The 19228-nt window shown below is 38.8% G+C and overlaps 1 protein-coding gene across 7 annotated transcripts in view; it reads right to left on the bottom strand.

Moving 5' to 3' along the window:
* MKI67 (marker of proliferation Ki-67) overlaps positions 1 to 18383 on the bottom strand; it is a 36191-nt gene extending 17808 nt beyond the window's left edge. For 2 of the 7 annotated variants that reach the window (XM_081955210.1, XM_081955215.1), the window contains exons 1-11: positions 18029 to 18164; positions 13954 to 14025; positions 12929 to 13040; positions 10883 to 10964; positions 10664 to 10779; positions 10313 to 10382; positions 9929 to 10007; positions 7819 to 9027; positions 5709 to 5950; positions 1193 to 1505; positions 928 to 1046 (exon numbers count right to left, since the gene is read on the bottom strand). In XM_081955210.1, the coding sequence (XP_081811336.1) occupies positions 928 to 1046; positions 1193 to 1505; positions 5709 to 5950; positions 7819 to 9027; positions 9929 to 10007; positions 10313 to 10382; positions 10664 to 10779; positions 10883 to 10964; positions 12929 to 13020 (2322 nt within the window). In that variant the 5' untranslated portion in view covers positions 13021 to 13040; positions 13954 to 14025; positions 18029 to 18164. Of the gene's footprint in view, positions 1 to 927; positions 1047 to 1192; positions 1506 to 5708; positions 5951 to 7818; positions 9028 to 9928; positions 10008 to 10312; positions 10383 to 10663; positions 10780 to 10882; positions 10965 to 12928; positions 13041 to 13953; positions 14026 to 14532; positions 14836 to 15135; positions 15314 to 15361; positions 15419 to 18028; positions 18165 to 18258 lie in introns of those variants that run through there. The other 5 variants (XM_081955211.1, XM_081955216.1, XM_081955212.1 and 2 more) reach the window with 5 other exon arrangements.
* Between the last annotated feature and the right edge of the window lie 845 nt (positions 18384 to 19228).

Below are 19228 nucleotides of genomic sequence, written 5' to 3'. Positions count from 1 at the left end.
GAAGTTTATTACAATCATGCAATAATATTTCTATTATTTCATGACTGATAAAAAAGCATGTAAGTTCTTATATATAATTGTGATAATGATCACATTTAAAAGTCTCAAATACATTTCATTAATACATTCATAATATGATGAAATTTTGCAATATCAATATTTGTTAACTATTTTAATCATTTAATATATCTTATTTCAGTAACTACCACTGCTTTAGAAGGCTGTCTGATGTCGAGATATATTCTGGTTAATCAATTTCAGGTGGTGGTTTGGTTTTTTGCCTGAACCCTTATTACTGTGAAAGCTACCAGTCTTTGCCTTCAGCAAGAAAAGTGAAATTTTACATTTGTGAAATTTACATTTACTTACATCTACTTCAGCTATTTCTGTTAGCTGTTTTTAAAGCAATTTTCAACAATTATTTAGCTTACTTTAATCTGTGTTTTGAGTGGCAAGCATGGCTATTTGAATTTGCTACTTTTTACCTACAGATAATATCTACATCCCACTTATCTCAAAGTTCCTAAATATGCTTTGTTTCTATTGTTTATTACATATAATTCATTCATTACTTTCCCCAATTCATTTTAATTTTAGAAATAGCAATTTCTAAAACATACATTTCTATCTTTATACTTCATTATGGCAATTCAGGTCATTTTCATTTTCCAAAATGATGCACTAAGAGAGAATACTGCCTTCAACTAAAAGTAAAAGATCTTAAACTGTTCTAAAATAGGTTGAAACTACCCCATACTAAAACTTTTTTTCCATTAATAAAAGACAATTGTACCTAGAAATACTAGAGACAGAATTTAGGATTAACAAAGTATCAAAACGATCTCCCCAGTACTTAGAATCCAGATTCTTGAAGGTAAGCACTTGAAAAAAAGTTATTAATTATACGATTATCTGTTTTGGTTATACCTTTGATGATTTTGAAGCCACTTTATTCGTTGATCTTGTTTTAAACACCTGTTTTGAAGCAGACTTCAGTTGCACTTTTGGAACACCTTGTTTCACTACTTCTGCCCAAGACTTCACAACTAAAACAACAATTGTTGAAGATTATTCACCTTAATCATTTTAAATAAAACATTTGATATATAATAAAGTTATACTGTGTTTGAAACATAAAAGGTTTAATTCTGCTTTTATAAATTATCTAGCAATATATACAATTGTAACACACCCATCAAGTTGGCTTCAGAAGCACCACTTCGTCTTTTGGAACGAATAGTACCCATAGTTCCACTTTTTCCACGTATAGAACTTCTCCTCGTACAGGTTTTGCTCTTTCTTAATGATGAAGTGGCATTAGATACTGCTTTTTTAACTTCACTGACTAAGCTATTCATATGCATCTCTTGTGTAGAAGTTTCTTCACCCTCTGAAGACAGACTTGCAACATGAGGATCAGAGATACATTGTTGCCTTTGGGGCACACTATGTAAGTCAGCTTGCCTTGACACAATATTTTCATATTGCTTCCTCTCAAAGGAACCCTGCAGGAAAACAAATAGGTAACACACACAAAAACCAAACTTTAGATTTTGAACAAACAGCAATCATATCTATTTCCTTCAGAACTTCTCAGAAAAATGAATGGAACAATTAGACATTCACAAAAAACCCACAATATTTTGTAAGGGGTTGCCTTTGAAGACTATGAGGATATTACAATTAGTCCAGAGTGGGGTAGCATGTCTTAGGTTCCAATAATGAGAGCAGATCACACATACATTGAAGAGCCTGGTTACCATTTCAGCTCCAACCACAATTTAAAGTGCTGGTGTCAATATTCTTCATAACTTGGCGCTTGGGTAGCTATGGAAGAGTCTCCTCTAAGCAGATTTTACACAACCTTATTACATCATTTAGGGGGGGACTGTATTTTTGCAGCTGCACCAAATATGGAAAGTGCATCCTTTCAATAGATTTTAGGAAATTACTGAAAGTGGAGAATTATGTTAACAGCATTTCAGTAATACTATTGGTACCTTTGTCATTCGTCTTTCCCATTTCAATTTTGATTTTCCAATTTGAATTGTATTTTGTTTTCATTCTGTTTTTTTTAACTGTAACATTCTATCCAATAATAGTCCAAAAGACTGTGATAGTATAAAAAAGAAATAAAATCACACTACACTCAGCTCTAACCCTTTTTCATTTGCCAATTTTGTTTAATGTAAAGTAAAATTAACTTCCTTTCAAATATATTACCTAGCTACTTTATGAAACTATGAAAAGATGCAAAGCAGTAGATAAAAAAGGAGGTCAGCTATTTTTAGGCATTGTCCCATCTTGCTCAAAACACAGATCTGGCCATTTGGAGATATTCTAGCAGATTTTTGGAAGTAAATAATCCAGAGCAAAGAGTGATTCATAGTCTAGCTCTGGAGTGGACTTTCTTGGAACATTATCCCCAGAGACAGAACTTTCTATATTACTTTCCAGGTATCTACAAAGATTTCAAAGCTCTCCACTTTTCTGTGAAATAACTATTTCAGAAATTTGCTTTCTCAAATAAATATTTGGTAAGCTTTAAAAATGAATGTTATTATTTTGAAAATGTTCTAATTTAAAAATAAAAGTCAATAGTATAAATTCTGATTTTAAACATCTTGTTTGTTTGTTTGTTTGTTTGTATTTATATGCTGCCCTTCTCCCAAAGGCGTAGAGCATTAAAAACACATATTACAAAACTTAAAAGAAAATTAGAAACAATCCAAGAAACAAACAGAATTAATATAACACTTAACATTTTAAAAATTAGATAAAATAGGCCAGGATGGCTTGCTGGAAAAGCCAACTTTTTAGGGTGCATTGGAAGGACCGGAGGTCGGGGATTATGTGAAGCTCCGGGGCAGCTCATTCCAGAGGGAAGGCGCTCCCACAGAGAAGGCTCTCCCCCTGGGGGTCGCTAGCCGACACTGTCTGGCCGACGGCACCCTGAGAAAGCCAACCCCTGTGGGATCACACTGGACGGTGGGAGGCTACTGGTGGCAGTAGGTATCCTGGGCCTAAGCCATGGAGCGCTTTAAAGGTCATAATTAGTACCTTGAATCGCACCCGGAAAACAACCAGCAACCAGTGCAAGCTGCCTAAAAGGGGTGTAACATGGGAGCACCTAGGTACCCCCACAATAACCTGCACGGCCGCATTCTGGACCAGCTGAAGCCTCCAGGTGCTCTTCAAGGGCAGCCCCATGTAGAGAGCATTGCAGTAGTCCAGGCGAGAAAGGACGAGGGCATGAGTGACTGTGCATAGAGCATCCCGATCCAGGAAGGGGTGCAACTGACGTACCAGGCAAACCTGGTAAAAGGCCCCCCTCGTCATGGCCGTCAGGTGTTCTTCTAAACTAAGCCGTGTGTCCAGGAGGACTCCCGACTGCGAGCCCTCTCTGAGGGGGCTAAAATTTCTCCCCCTATCATCAAAGATGGAACAAGATGCACAAATCGAGATGACGGAAACCACAGCCAGTCAAGGAGGGATTGAGCTTAAGCCTGTTCCTCCCCATCCAAATCCGCACAGCCTCCAGGCATTGGGACATCACGTCGAGGGCATCGTTTGGGTGGTTTGGGGTAGAGATGAAAAGTTGGGTATCATCAGCATATTGATGATACAGTACCCCAAAACCACGGATGATCTCGCCCAGCGGTTTCATATATATGTTGAACAGGAGGGGTGAGAGAACCGACTCCTGGGGCACCCCACAAGTGATGTGCCTTTGGGTTGTTCCCTGCCCTCCAGTCAACATAAACTGCGACCGAACCAACAGATAGGAGAACCACTGTAAAACAGTGCCCCCCACTCCCAACCCCCCGAGTCGTCGCAGTAGGATACTATGGTCGATGGTATCGAAAGCCGCCGAGAGGTCTAATAGGACCAGGACAGAGGAGCAGCCCCTGTCCAGGCCCGCCAGAGATCATCGACCAACGCCGTCTCTGTGCTGTACCCGGGCCTGAAACCCGACTGAAACGGATCCAGGTAGACAGCTTCATCCAGGTACTGAGGAAGCTGACATGCTACCACACTCTCAACAACCTTTGCTACAAAGCGAAGGTTGGAGACCGGACGATAGTTGGCTAAAGAAGCTGGGTCCAGGGAAGGCTTCTTAAGGAGGGGCCTCACCACCGCCTCCTTCAAGGCGGTGGGAAAGAACCCCTCTCTCAATGAAGCGTTGGTAATTGCCTGGAGCCAGCCTTGTGTCACCTCCCGGGAAGCCGAAACTAACCAAGAGGGACACGGGTCCAGCACACAAGTGGCATCACTGAGTCTCCCCATAATCCTGTCCATGCCCTTGGGGGTCACAGGGTCAAACTCATCCCAGATTGTCTCCACAAGATTCATCCCTGTCAACTCGCCCGAATCTATCCATTCAGAGTCCAAGCCTGTCCAGATCTGAGCGATTTTATCCTGCAGATACTGAACAAATTCTTCAGCCCTACCCTGCAAGGGGTCTTTCCCAGTTCCTTGGTTAAGTAAGGAACGGGTCACCCTAAACAGGGCAGCTGGGCAGTTATCTGCGGACGCGATAAGAGCGGGAAAATGTTGCCGTTTTGCCGTTCTATCGCCACTAAATAGGATTTAATATGAATTCTTACTAGTGTTCGATCAGATTCGGACCGGCTGGCCCTCCAACCATTCTCTAGGCTTCTTTTCCGGTGTTTCATCTGCTGGGGCTCTTCAGTAAACCAGGGAGCCACCCCGGCTCGACACCGGGTCAGAGGCCGCAAAGGCACAACGCGATCCAAGGCCCCAGTGGCCGCCTTATCCCAGGCTTCCACTAGGGCTTCGGGCGAGTTGTGAGCAAGGGATTCAGGAAAAGTCCCAAGTTCCATCAGGAACCTTTCAGGGTCCATCAGGCGCCTAGGGTGGAACCATCTAGTTAGTTCCGCTTCCCTGCGGTGAGGGGTAGCAGTATGGAAGTCAAGCCTGATGAGGAAATGATCAGACCATGACAAGGGTTGAATAGAAATATCCCCTAAATCTAGATCATTCATCCACTGCCCAGAGACAAAAATCAGGTTGAGCGTGTGTCCCCTATTATGGGTGGGGCCTTGAATTAATTGAGTTAGGTCCATAACCGTCATGGAAGCCATGAACTCCCGAGCTGACTCGGATGTCTCGCCAATGGAAGGCAGATCTTATATAAAGGTTTGTAGGTCATCCACAATAACCAAATATGGCTATATTTCTGCTGGATGGTTATCATTTTTTTTAAACAGAATGTGAAATATTTACTCAATTTTGTTTTGGGAGTTTCTAACAATAAAATAGGGATAAATATTTTATCAACAGATTTATCAATTTTATTTATTACATTTATTTGCTACCCATCTTGCCATTACACCACGCTGAAATAAAATCGGCAAATTTTTAAATAGAAAAAAAGCATTCAAGTGCAATATATCACCAACTTCTCACAGAAAGAATTCTAAGGAAATATTTAGGTATACTAACAAGTGCATAGCTTATATTCCTCCCCCCAAAAAATATTTCTAAATTCCATGAATTAAAATTTCTGATCAATTGTTTTAACATCTTTGTACAGCTACATTATTTAAAATACAAAGTTTTCAGTATGAAGAATAGTGAAGTATAGACAAACATATGTATACATATTGTTGTGGGAACAAGACCAATTATTTGGTTAAAATGTAAATATTCCTAGCAATCAGTTGTTCCGTCAATCAATCAAATACCTGTGTTACAGACTGCCTTACTTCTGCAGCTTTTTTCAGAACTGCTCTTGGTGAGTTTCCAAATGGCATGCTTAATCTTGCTGGAATGGCCCCTTTTTTAAGTGGTGAATTTGGAGGTAAGCGCTTATCAAAGAGTTCAGGACTCAGATGGCCACCAAAAGACACTCTCCTCCTCTTTCCAAGTGATTGGACTAGAAAATCTAGTTCTGTACCTCTACGCTTTTGAGGTGATTTCTTAGCCTCTATAAGTGAAGAATAAATAACAAAATGAACACAATGCCTTTCAACGTTGATACATTTTAAAAGTTTGCACTCAGAATACAATTGCTTAATTTTAAAAAGATTAAACTTAGACATAGTTTTTATACTTTTGGTAATATTTTCAATCTTAACTAAGGCACTAACATTTCAAACAATTTATCCTGTTTCTAGTAACAATGTTAAACAAGCCAATTAACTGGCAGAAAAATAAGCTGGTAATTTTTTCTATCTTCACCAGTTACTGGAGACAGCATACAGGTGAAACTCGAAAAATTAAAATATTGTGCAAAAGTTCATTTATTTCTGTAATGCAACTTAAAAGGTGAAACTAATATATGAGATAGACTCATTACATGCAAAGCAAGATAGTTCAAGCCGTGATTTGTCATAATTGTGATGATTATGGCTGACAGCTCATGAAAACCCCAAATCCACAATCTCAGAAAATTAGAATATTACATGCAATCAATAAAACAAGGATTGTACACAGAACATCATCGGACCTCTGAAAAGTATAAGCATACATATGTAGTCAGTACTTGTTTGGGCCCCTTTTGCAGCAATTACTGCCTCAATGTGGCGTGGCTATCAGCCTGTGGCACTGCTGATGTGTTATAGAAGACCAGGATGCTTCAATAGCAGCCTTCAGCTCTTCTGCATTGTTCGGTCTCATGTCTCTCATCTTTCTCTTGGCTATGGGGTTCAGGTCAGGCGAGTTTGCTGGCCAATCAAGCAGTAATCCCACGGTCATTGAACTAGATTTCGGTGCTTTTGGCAGTGTGGGCAGGTGCCAAGTCCTGCTGGAAAATGAAATCAGCATCCCCTTAAAGCTAGTCTGCAGAAGGAAGCATGAAGTGCTCCAAAATCTCCTGGTAGATGGCTGTGTTGACCCTGGACTTAATGAAGCACAGTGGATGAACACCAGATGATGACATGGCTCCGCAAATCAACAGACTGTGGAAGCCTCACACTGGACTTCAAGCATCTTGCAGTGCCTCTCCATTCTTGCTCCATACTCTGGGTCCTTGGTTTCCAAATGATATGCAAAAGTTGCTCTCATCAGAAAAGAGGACTTTGGACCACTGAGCAATAGCCCAGGTCTGTTTTTCTTTAGCCCAGGTAAGACGCTTCTGTCGTTGTTTGTTGTTCAGGAGCAGCTTGATAAGAGGAATACGATATTTGAAGCTGATGTCCAGCATCCGTCTGTGTGTGGTGGCTCTTGATGCACTGACTTCAGCCTCAATCCATTCCTTGTGAAAGTCCCCAACACTTTTGAATGGCCTTTTCCTAACAATTCTCTCCAGGCTGCGGTCATCCCTGATTCTTTTTCTTCCACTTTTCCCTTCCACATAATTTTCTATTAATGTGCTTTGATACAGCACTTTGGGAACATCCAACTTCTTTTGAGGCTTTCCCTCCTTATGGAGGGTGTCAATGATGGTTTTTTGCACAACTGTCAGGTCAGCAGTCTTTCCCATGATTGTGATTCCTACTGAACCAGATTGAGAGACCATTTAAAGGCTCAGGAACCCTTTGCAGGTGTTATGGCTTAATTAGCTGATTAAAGTGGGACACTTGACCCTAGAATATTGCACCTTTTCAAAATATTCTAATTTTCTGAGATTGTGGATCTGGGGTTTTCATGAGCTGTAAGCCATAATCATCACAATTATGACAAATCAGGCTTGAACTATCTTGCTTTGCATGTAATGAGTCTCTCTCATATATTAATTTCACCTTTTAAGTTGCATTGCTGAAATAAATGAACTTTTGCACGATATTCTAATTTTTTGAGTTTCACCTGTATAGCAATTATAATTTTTTTGGTATAAAAAGAAATTGTATTTACCTGACATTTTATTAAGTGGACATAATACATTCATTTCAGAAACAGCATTAACCTTGGCTGATATTTGAACACTGCTTTCATAACTGGAAAAAGTAGGTATACTGTTTTTCATATTAACAGTCTGCTCATGGCTTTCTGTTCCTATTTTTTTATTTTCATTTGCAGGACATTTTGTTTCCAAGGTTTTTTCAGGAATCTCATTTGCCATTATTTCACTAGTTTGGGAAAGATTTGCAGGAATCATTGATTCTTTATCTACTGCCTCTATACAAGAAAATTCATTTGAAATAGTTTTATTTAGTTCAATGTTGTTATTGCAGTTTTCACTAGTATTAAGATGAAGTGAACTGAAAACAGTACTAGAATTTCCATCTTCTGAATCTTTCAGATTTAGCGCTATTTCTGTGACCAGTTCTCTATTTTCATTTGTTTTAGAATATATACTTTCAATCAAAATATCAGATTCATGCTCCTGCTCACTAACTTGTACAGGGCACTCTTTCATTTCTCCAGAACTCTTCATTCCGTTCAATGAATCAATTTTAACCTCTGTCCTTCTGGACTTGGAAGATCTTCTAGACTTTCTAGAATGTGGACTGGAATAATTTTGAGTACTCTCCCGGCTAGGCTTTGTTTTGGGCAAAGTATTTTCTACAGATGTGAGAACATCTATTACGTTAAATTTGTTAAGGCACTTAGCCTTTTCTGCATAGTCCAATGACCTTTCAGGGAAATGCTGTGCGCTCTGCTGATTGGCTTTAAAATGTGCATGCTTTCCCACTTCATTATCTTCTATGTTCTTAAAATCTGACTGATTTGTACCTTCACATTCTCGTTTCTGTTGTGTATCACAATTTTGAGTGCTTGGTGATTTTTCAGAGTTCTTCTCTTCAAATGTTGGTATTGGACTTGCTACAAGATCATGGTTTCCTTGAATTTTACTATCTTCAGATTGTTCAACTTTAGTTGACTTTGCTCGACTCATAGATCTTGAGTAAAATACATCTTCCAGCAGGGTCTCATTACCAGTATTTTCCTTTACATTGCCTGTGCCATCTTCATGTTTCATTAATTCATAAAGTTTGCTAAAAGGAGACAATTCATTTGCTTTTTCAACGCTGTGCATTTTGTACTTAAATTCAGCTGTGCTGTATTGTTTTTGAAGTCTTTTCTCATTTCTTTTAGGAGAGCAAATTTCAAATTTCTTGCCTATAGGAATATGAAACAGGCAGATTTTAAAATCAGTTTTCTTGAATAAAGTTAAAACTATTTTTGAAGCATTATATAGATAAAGTACTGATCAGAAAGTAATTTTTGAGGAATTAAGCAGACATTTACAAATCCTTAGAAAAAAGTGCTTCACAGCACATAGGGGTGTGTACAAAGCATCTCTTTTCAAAGCTGTCAATTTTTTTCACAGCCTCAAGCAACAGCTTTGTAAACTGCTTCCAACAATATCCACATGCTTGTGACTTCCTATTTTGAAAATTTTCTCAAAGGTAACAGCTAGGAAGTTTAGGAAGCAACTACATGAACCTGCAAAAATATATGACTACTTCAGTGATCTTAAAAGATGAGCCTTGGACAGATCTGCATACATTACAATTTACCTTCTTCAAAGGATTTGCACAATTCTATTAAGTTCAACAAATCAAAACTTATAGAAGCCAAATTTTATTTGTAATTGCCTAACAATATAGTATAAATATATGCAAGCAGATTATTTGTAATTTTCCAAATCATTTTCCCTTAAGGAATAGATGTGTTCATAAGCTATATTATGAAAGTTACTTAATGGACAACAAAATATATGGGTCACTCTCTAAAATGTAATCAGCTATGAAATATTATTTCTAATATAATTTTAAGACTAGCCTGTTTCTCAACTCTTAATTATCATGGTTTAGAGTATACTCAGAAACTAGGTTACTAACAGGCTCAGAAAACAATTCATCGATTAAACCAAATCCATTCAGGTATTTTAACAGCAAATTCCTAATGGCTACTTTCATTTGTTTTACCACTGACTAGTAAATGCATCCTTTTTATTAATAAAAAGTTATTACTACAATGAAGCATTTTATAGAAAAAGAACAAAAAAATTACCAACCAGTAATCGGAGAACTTTTGTAATCTGAGTTCTGCGGGTGCAGCAAGTCCATCTGTTGCATATGCTGAACATGAAGAATCTGTAAAATTAAATACAATAGAAAAGGAATCTAATGTTTCTTCTAAGCTTGCCATTTTTCCTTGTAGAAAACATGAATGGCAAACCAGAGAAAATATCTTAATTTTCTACAGTCGAACACCAATATCAAATTTTGTGTTTACTCTGAATTATAGTTAAAAGGGTGGAATAGAATGACTAAAAGTGAAAGGTAATTGATAATGACCAATTACTAAATCAAGCCAAAGAGCAACACATCATTAATTTCTACATTTTATGACTGTACCCTTCCCCAAACTAAGAAAAACATGATGATTTTTATTTTACCTGTAATGTTTCCTTCTCTTGAGATCTAGAAAGTCTCTTCTGAGGAAGTGATGAACGTGGATATTCAAATCTATTCAAGTACAAAGATTGGTTACATTAACATTAATCCAACTTTAAGTTATTAAGACTTTAAGAAGTTATGAAATCCACTTTATTCAAAATTATTAGTGTTTTCATCTCCAATCTAGTAAAGTACAGTTTTAGACTAATAGTTTAGTTACTCTTTACATAATCTGTTTTCCGGTTTGGGGAGTTTTCTTATGAAATTATTTTAAAATTTCTTTGATCTTCAAGTTTCTAAAAAGCACTATTTCTAGAACACTCATATTTGCTTATATTATTGTTACATACCTGAAAGAACGATCAATAATTGTCAGTATATCTCCATGTTTTAAGTGTGTGGGATCTTGAAAGAGAGTCCCATTTAGCTGTGTTGGATTCGCAGAACTCAAGTTAAACAGCACTGCCTAAAAATACACAGGAATAAAATATGTATATCCAGAGCAATCAATAAAGCACAAGTACCAGAAATATTAGGATTGCTTAAGTACCAAAAGTAATACTACATACCTCTTTATTTTCATTGATTTCAATTTTACAATGTTCTTTAGAAACTTGAGGAAGCTGGATTCGAATATCACATTCTTTTTTCCTTTAAAATATAAAATTACAAGGTTATTAGTTCAAATTATATAACTACATGTTCTTATATACACATCTCTTAAAATATATTATGATCTCTAAATTTCTAATTCATTTTCACCTAGCATAAGGCAATGCAGCTGTTGCTGAAGATGCATTGAGACAACCTGATTTTTAGATTTAGGAACTTCTTTAAAAAACATTAGGTTTTTGATTAAACAAATATCTTGCATAAATAATGTACACTGAAGCAGATCAAATTGTGACATACACTGCACGACTAAAGAAATTATATAGAAGTCAAATGAAGGAATCCAGGAAAGTAAGTTATGACACTACCTAAAACAGCGGTTCTCAACCTGTGGGTCGCAACCCCTTTCGGGGTCAAATGACCGTTTCACAGGAATCGCTGAGACCAGCGCAACTCTAAAGTTTAGACTCCACCTCGCGTTCCTTGAAATCCCCACGGATGGGCTCCGGAATGGCCTTGCAGAGCGTCGCCGTGGCTCCACGCCATAAAAAACATAGGTGTGCGCGCACACCCCGTACAATTAGCCTCGGAGACTTCGTAATGGAGGGAAAGTGTTCCTGCGAGGGAGGAAGGGGCTTAGGTCCTGCTCCGGGCTGTAATTGTGCACGGTGTGCGCACGGCTATGTTTTCCACATCGGTACTTTCAACTATATCTAAATCCATAACCAGACCTGTCATCAAGAGCCAAGCTCAGGAGCCCAAATTGGCCCCATTCACACAATGAAAACCTGCTTGCTAAAAGTACCATAAACAATGCACAAAGGAAAAGAGCAAAAAAAATGCAATTTAAGAAAACAATTTAAAAAATGATACAAGTGGAATTATTATTAGAAATAAAATGTAACAGAGAAACTGACTGATATTTATGAAAATATAAAGTTGGGTTTCTTGAAATGCCACCCCGAGAACCCATCAGAGAAAGTAAATAAGCAAGGGCAACAACGGAAAGGAGGAAAGATGAGGAGGGAAAGGAAGAAAGGGTAAAGCAGAGGGAGTAAGGGAGGGGAAGTAAGAGGAGGGGAGAGGGTAAGGAGAAGAGGAGGGGAGGAAAGAGAGGGGAAGAAGGCAGAGAAGGGAGATAGAGAAGATAGAAGGAGCAAGGCTGTTGCAAAATAAAATGGGGTGACAAGAAAGTGCCCCAAACTGTATTCTATATATTTGTAAGAAAGTAATGATACGTGATTAATGATATAAGTAATGGTAATTATAAGAGTGTATATTTGTGAATGAACTTGAAAGAGAAAATATTTAAAAAAATAAAAATAAAAAATGCACGACGTTTGCCCAATAAATTAAGTTTAAGCTTACCACCACCACCAAGGTTAAGAGCACTTCTGCAAACACCCCCAAACGAGGTTGAAGATCCATCCAGGCAGGGTAAGCAAGTTTGTGAATGCAGCTGCAGGCAACTTAGTTAAGGAGGCTGTGGGAATAAAGCCACTGTGTGTCTCTGTGTATGTGTGTGTATGATTGTATAGCAGCCAAGATTGTCCAGCCTCCAGGATGTGATTCTTTTCAGACCCAAAATTTAGGAGCAGACAAGATGTTGGCTGCCTCTAAAAAAGATGTGGAGACTCTAGTCTAGAAAAAGTGCAAATAAGAGCAACCAAGAGGATTACGGGACTGGAAGCTCAAACATATGAAGAACAGTTGCAGGAAATGGGTATGTCTGGTTGAATGAAAGGGTGATATGATAGCAGTCTTCCAATATCAATATCTACATTACGATTCATAACAGTAGCAAAAGTACAGTTAGAGTAGCAACAAAAAATTTTTATGGTTGGGGGTCACCACAACATGAGGAACTGTATTAAAGAGTTGCGGCATTAGGAAGATTGAGAACCACCAACCTAAAACTTCTGTTGCAAAAAGGACAGCCCTACATCACGATTACATAATGAAAATCCTACACAAATAAGCCCCATATCAATTTAAAGTCTTACCTTCCAAACACACAAGAGTTTGCAGTGAGCGGAAAATGAGTTCCATCAGTCCCATTTCTCTTAATAACAACAATTTCCGCCAAAGATGGCATTTTCAACTCGTATATCTTACCTCTAAGGGAAAAATAAAGTAAAATTATTGCAGATTTCAACAGACCTTGATGTCCATATGTGTAAAATTCATGGTTGTGCATAATGTTTGCTACCACAACTGAGCTCACAGGTCCTTTTCTATTTTTTGAATAGAAAAAAATTACATTATGACTACAGGAAAATGTGCTTTAAATCTATAATGGACTTCCGACTATCATAAAGCGTTGTGTCATTCCCTGGTCATGTGGTCTGGGTGCTGGGCAACTTATTTGTATTTATGAACAGTTGCCAAACGCCCTGAGAGCATGCAGTCACCATCTACAATCTTTTCTGATGGCTTTCCCAGAAAGTCAATGAAAACTTACTTTAACAGCAATTTGTTTATAATTGTTAGCTACTTAGGTGAGTAGTATGAGCAAATTTTTAAAAATCCTGAAAATTAAATTGTGAGAAAAATCAAGCGGGAAAAAGAAAAATTACAGTAATCCATTAATGCAACGTAGAAGGATTAATGCAGTCTACAAAACTTTTTTCTTTGGACCGGGAACTTAAATTTATTCATTTTATTATCTTGCATCTGGATTAGAATTATAGATAGCAATCTCAGTTGCTTTAAATATTAAGCAGGTATTTCCTATGCCAGACAATCCTCTTAATGTCTTTTGGAATGAGAATACAATCTAAGTCAGAGTGGTAGGTAGACTACATGCTGCTTCCCAATGAACTATTTCAGACAGAATGTTCAGAGACTTTACTGGGCTTGGACCTTGAGAGTCTGAACTACTCACTAGGTAAACGTGGATTTCATGCCGCCTGTAACTTGGAGGGTACCTTGTGACATCAGAAAAAGAGCAGGAGAATTGAGAAGCAGGCCCATGTGCAGTGAGTAGCAAACTCGTAAGTGGTGTATCTGATATTAAGCCTGACATTACCTGATTGAATTAGATGCTGGGGAAGTTTCCTGCATGAACTGCAAGTTTAAATTTCTCTACCTATAGTCATACCTGCAAAAGAAAAAAAAATTAACTCAGAAACTGAAGCCTTCTGTAACTCCTTAATAGAAAGGAAAAAGCAATAAACCTACTTACTGAAAAACACTAATATTTTTTCTTACATCTAAAATGGACCTGCATCTCAATTTGTACTTAACCCTTCTCTTCAACTAGATTCACATTGTACAGGCAGAATACCTACTGTTTTGTTGTATGTGTTAGATTAAAACAGCAAGTCAATCACAGCATCTGAAACAGTCTCAGAATGGCTATATTTTATATTGAAGTTGGTATAAAACCAGTATTGTTCCACGACAGGGTAAAATCTCCTGCAACGTGGACAAATTACCTGAGTTTGCATCACTGACACCAGCCAGTTTCAGCTTGAAACCTTTGGGAAGTTGATTTGGATGATTTAAAAAGACTAGTAGCCAAATTCAAGGATAAAGCTATTCAGACCTACCTAAAGCATTCTTAAGCCACAGTATTGTGCTGATATCTGCTGGAAAATGTCATTACCAATAATCGTATACCACATCATGGACACTGTCCTACATCAAACACTCCTCTCCTCCCAAGGGAAGTACACGATTCAAAGAACCGTAAGAGTAACTGCCATTTATCTCATAAGGCATAAAACCAGTTCGTTCATTTGTTCCACTTTCGTCTCAAGCCACCATTTAAGTTATCCTTTTTAGATCGTACGCTAGCAAAAAACAGTCTTAAGATTTGTAGGCGTTCTGTCAAGGGCACGTGCTAGCTAAGCTCCGCTAAACAAACCAAGGAACCAACAAGCTACCCTTCCTTCTTTAAATATCCTACACACTTTAGCCCATTTCCATCTCCCTCCAGCCTGAGCACCACAGCGGACAACAGTCTCCCTCGCACAGGCGCCGCTCTCAAACGGACCAAGAGCCCCAACAGCCTCCCTCGTACGATTAAAAAAAAAGATAATTTAAATCGCCACGTGCGAGCTAAACAAACCAATGAACCAACAAGCCCCCCTCCCCACCTTCTTTAAATATCCTGCCCCCTTCAGTCCATTTCCATCGCCCTCCAGCCTGAGCACCACCGCGGGCAATAGCCTCCCTCGCACAAGCGCCGCTATCAAGAGCCCCTCACTTGCCCCGCGTTCATCGTCAACGGCGCACCCGGACCCCATTCTCGCCTCCGACTCAGAACCACCGCGCGCGCGCCAAGCCTGCCCTTCCGCTCATTCAAACTGCCAGACTCCCCCCCCCGCCCTCTGAGGTCGCTGCAGCCTCACGTATATCCTTCCGCCGACTCTCAAGACTGCGCCGGGCGGGAGGCAGTTAATTCTTCCTCCTTCTGTGAGGGGCCGCATTACCTAAATCCCCGCGTGCTCGTTGGCCGATCCAGACCCTAGATAGCCCTAGAGCTTCTTAAGCGCACTTCTATCACCACCTGAGATTTTTTTTAAAAAAAAAAGCGGTCGGCAGACTCTGATTGGACACTGTATAGTGATGTCAGCGCAAAAGTAATCCAATAAGGACGTTCTTCAATTTTTAAACATACCGTACAAGATAGAAGACGGTAGTACATGGGCGGGTACTATTGTCATAACTAGGGTTATGCCCATAAAATTTAAATTTATCCAATAGTAACTCCTGTTGTATTATGGCAGCCTTACTTGCTCTCGGAGTTAATGACATTGCAAACGAAGTGCCTGGTGTTATTAAGCCCAAAATGCCATTCGGAACGTTGGCGACATTAAGGAAATAAACTATCTTTCCCTTGTTCAACACAACCATTCATTTTTGTTATCTCAAGGGGGCTCTTTCGGCATGGTATTCAAAGCCAATTAGCACAGAATAGGATTAACATGATTTGAGCAAATAAAGCACATGAAAAATGTTCCAAACCATGCACACCATTAAGTCTTGGATATTTTACTAGCCTTTCCCATCCTACTGTAAAAGTTACAGCATAGTAATGGGAATCTGGAACTAACTTGTCCTCCAGCTTCTCTCTACCCTATAGAAATTGTCTTGTTGCTTTAGCAGTTTCCTCTAGCACTCCTTTTCTCCATGTATATTATCTAACATGTCTTTGTAACAAAGCCTCTTCTCTGTCCACTTAACTTATCAAAGGCAAATTTTGATAATAAAATCTGAGGACACATTAGACTACGGCAAAATATAGGTAAATAGATTATTTCATCAATTTCTATTCAGAACGAAATCCCTTTGATTCTAGAGCAATTTGCTTTATCCTACATAACAGAAATTGAGTTTAATGTTTATGTATTGAGACATGCGTAAGCACAGTACACATAGATCTTAGAAGTCAGTTTTCCTTTGCAGTTGTCTTGTTGTCCCACCAAATCTGCCCTCTTCACATAAAATCTCTTAAGAAATAGGAAGAGCTGCACAAATAGTTATACTGATAACACTCCAAATTCACAATTTGAAAGTCCTTTTAGTGGTGATTAGTTGCTGCAAATTGTTTCATGGCTAATACAATATTTCAGTATCAGGTGTGTTTTACAGGTAGTCCTTGACTTACAGACATTTAGTGACCTTTCAGATTATCTGACAGATTGCCTTCTTTTGTATTCATCTACTTTTCCAACTAAATCAAATATAGTCAGCTACTTTGAGGTCCCACCCCTATAGGATTATCACCTAATAAAGCTGTGGAAGCTGGTATTTTCAGTAAGCCTCCCTGCTATGACTTTACCAGTAGAAATAAGATAGTACAATAATACAATACAATACAATACAATAATACAATATATCTTATTTCTACTGGTACTGCTGAATACCTTCCCATTATAATAAAACATTTGTTTTAATAGATGATTTTTAAAAATATGCAACTTGGAAGGAAGTTAAAAATTATAGCACTGACATTCATGCACTTTCAAATGTAAAAATAAATAAAGATACAATTTGGCATAACTGTCTTGAATTTACAATAAAGCAGTATATGCAGTTTGTTAACAAATGTACAACAAAACCAAGCATGTAGCTTTATTTTCAGAACAAAACATCTATCAATCTCATTAGCAATATTTAAAATGCATAAACAGCACTTTTCATTTTCTATATCTACAGACTGGGGGGAGGGGGGGGGCCATGAAAATGTACTTCCAAGGAAAGGACATCACATTTACCCATAAACTGAAGGTTGCTCTAAATTCTCCATAGCAAATAATATAAAAAGAAATATTGTTTATTCCCAAGCCAACTCCAACATCTGAAACATCCTTACTTTTACATGGAGCTGATATAAAACCGGCATTGGACAGGGTAAAAACTTTCTACAATATGGGCAAATTAAACTGAGTTCGGAAGATGAAATCAGGCAGTTTCAGCTTGGAAATGCTAATTGGAAATTAGGTTTTTATGATTTAATAGACCATTACCAAATTCAAGGATAAAGCCGTTTAAAGCTACATGTGGCATTCTGTAACCTATTGTGCCGATTTCTGCTGGAGAATTTCGTAATAATCGTATACCACATCACAGAAACTATCCCACACCAAAACCTCGTCTCCTCCTAACGCAGCGCCCACCGAACTGCATGATCCAAAGAACAGTAAGAATAACTGCCATTAATCTCAAAAGACACAAAACCAGTTCGTTTATTTGTTGTTCCTCTTCTGCTTTCGTCTCAAGCCACGCTTGGAATTATCTTTGTTTTAGATCTTACGTTAGCAAAGTAAATAAATCTTTTTCTTAGATACAGTCTAAGATCTTCAAATGCCACGTCCATGGGCCATTGAACGGAGCATCTGCAGACCTTAGACTGTATCTAAGAAAAGGATTTACTTTTGCTAACGTACGATCTTAAAAAAAAAGATAATTTAAATCGCCACGTGCGAGCTAAGCTCCGCTAAACAAACCAAGGAACCAACAAGCCCCCCTCCCCACCTTCTTTAAATATCCTGCAGCCTTCAGTCCATTTCCACCGCCCTCCAGCCTGAGCACCACCGCGGGCAACAGCCTCCCTCGTACAGGCACCTCTCTCAACCCGACCAAGAGCCTCTCACCTGCCCCGCGCGTTCACCGTCAACGGCACCCGGATCCCATTCTCGCCTCCGACTCAGAACCACCGCGCGCGCGCGCCAAGTCTGCCCTTCCGCTCATTCAAACCGCCCGGCTCCTCCCCCGCCCTCTGAGGTCGCTGCAGCCTCACGTGTATCCTTCCGCCGACTCTCAAGACTGCGCCGGGCGGGAGACAGTTAATTATTTCTTCCTCTTTGTGAGGGGGGACTATTACCTGAATCCCCGCACGCTCGTTTGCCGATCCAGACCTTGGATCCCTGGAGCTTGTTAAGCGCAAGCATCGCACTTCTATCGCCACCTGTGAATTTGGTTTTTTAAAAGAGCCCAGCGGACTCTGATTGGTCAATGTATAGTGATGTCAGAGCAAATGTAATCCAATAGGGAGAGAGTCCGACGGACTTCAATTTTTAAACGTACGTACCTGTAGGATAGACTGAGTGGTTCCCCTCCCACCTGTTACATATAGTTACTTTTACTATTTTGAACGAGAGACTCCGTATTGTGGCAATCCATAACTCCTGGAGCGTTCATTAGCCAAGGTTTAGGAATGTGACAGCTATAGACCAATAGAACAAATTGTAGAATTATTGCTAAAATGTTTATTAAAGGATATTTCTTATTATTTCACCTTGTCCTGCCTTCTCAGTGAAAATGTATACAGCTTTCTTAATCCTTTGTTCTTGGTTCTTGGCCTTTTGACCAGGAACCCTTTTCCTTGGAGTACTCCAATAAAAAGCAATCAGAAAACCTGCACCTCGTGTCTGGCGTCCATCATTGGCTTCGGCATCAGGGTCAGACCCGAATTGGGGACAACAGTACTGTCTTAACATCTTACATATGAACACATGGGGAACTTTTGTTTTGGATTTATATATATGAATCTCTTACATGAACATAGAACTATTTTTCTTTCAGACGTGGAGCTAAAACATGTCTCAGATATGTTAATAAAACTGTAAGACCAAAGGTGATCAAGCTTAATACTTTCAATTATGAACAGCTCTAATTGCCATTGCAACCAGGAGCTTCCATTAAGAAGACTCCAAAATTCCTATCTATTAGCTATAACTGTTTCCTCACTTATTAACCGCTAATTGTTTTAAGATTTTCTTGACATTTTCTCACTTCCTTTTTACAGTTACTGTATTCTCAGACTTTTAATTGTGTTTGGACTTGGACAATAA

This window comes from Natrix helvetica, assembly GCF_964273705.1.
Source record: "Natrix helvetica genome assembly, chromosome: 5".
Classification (NCBI taxonomy): Eukaryota; Metazoa; Chordata; class Lepidosauria; order Squamata; family Natricidae; genus Natrix; species Natrix helvetica.
Note: the sequence above shows the minus strand (reverse complement) of the source record. Positions and strands in the feature narration are given on the sequence as shown.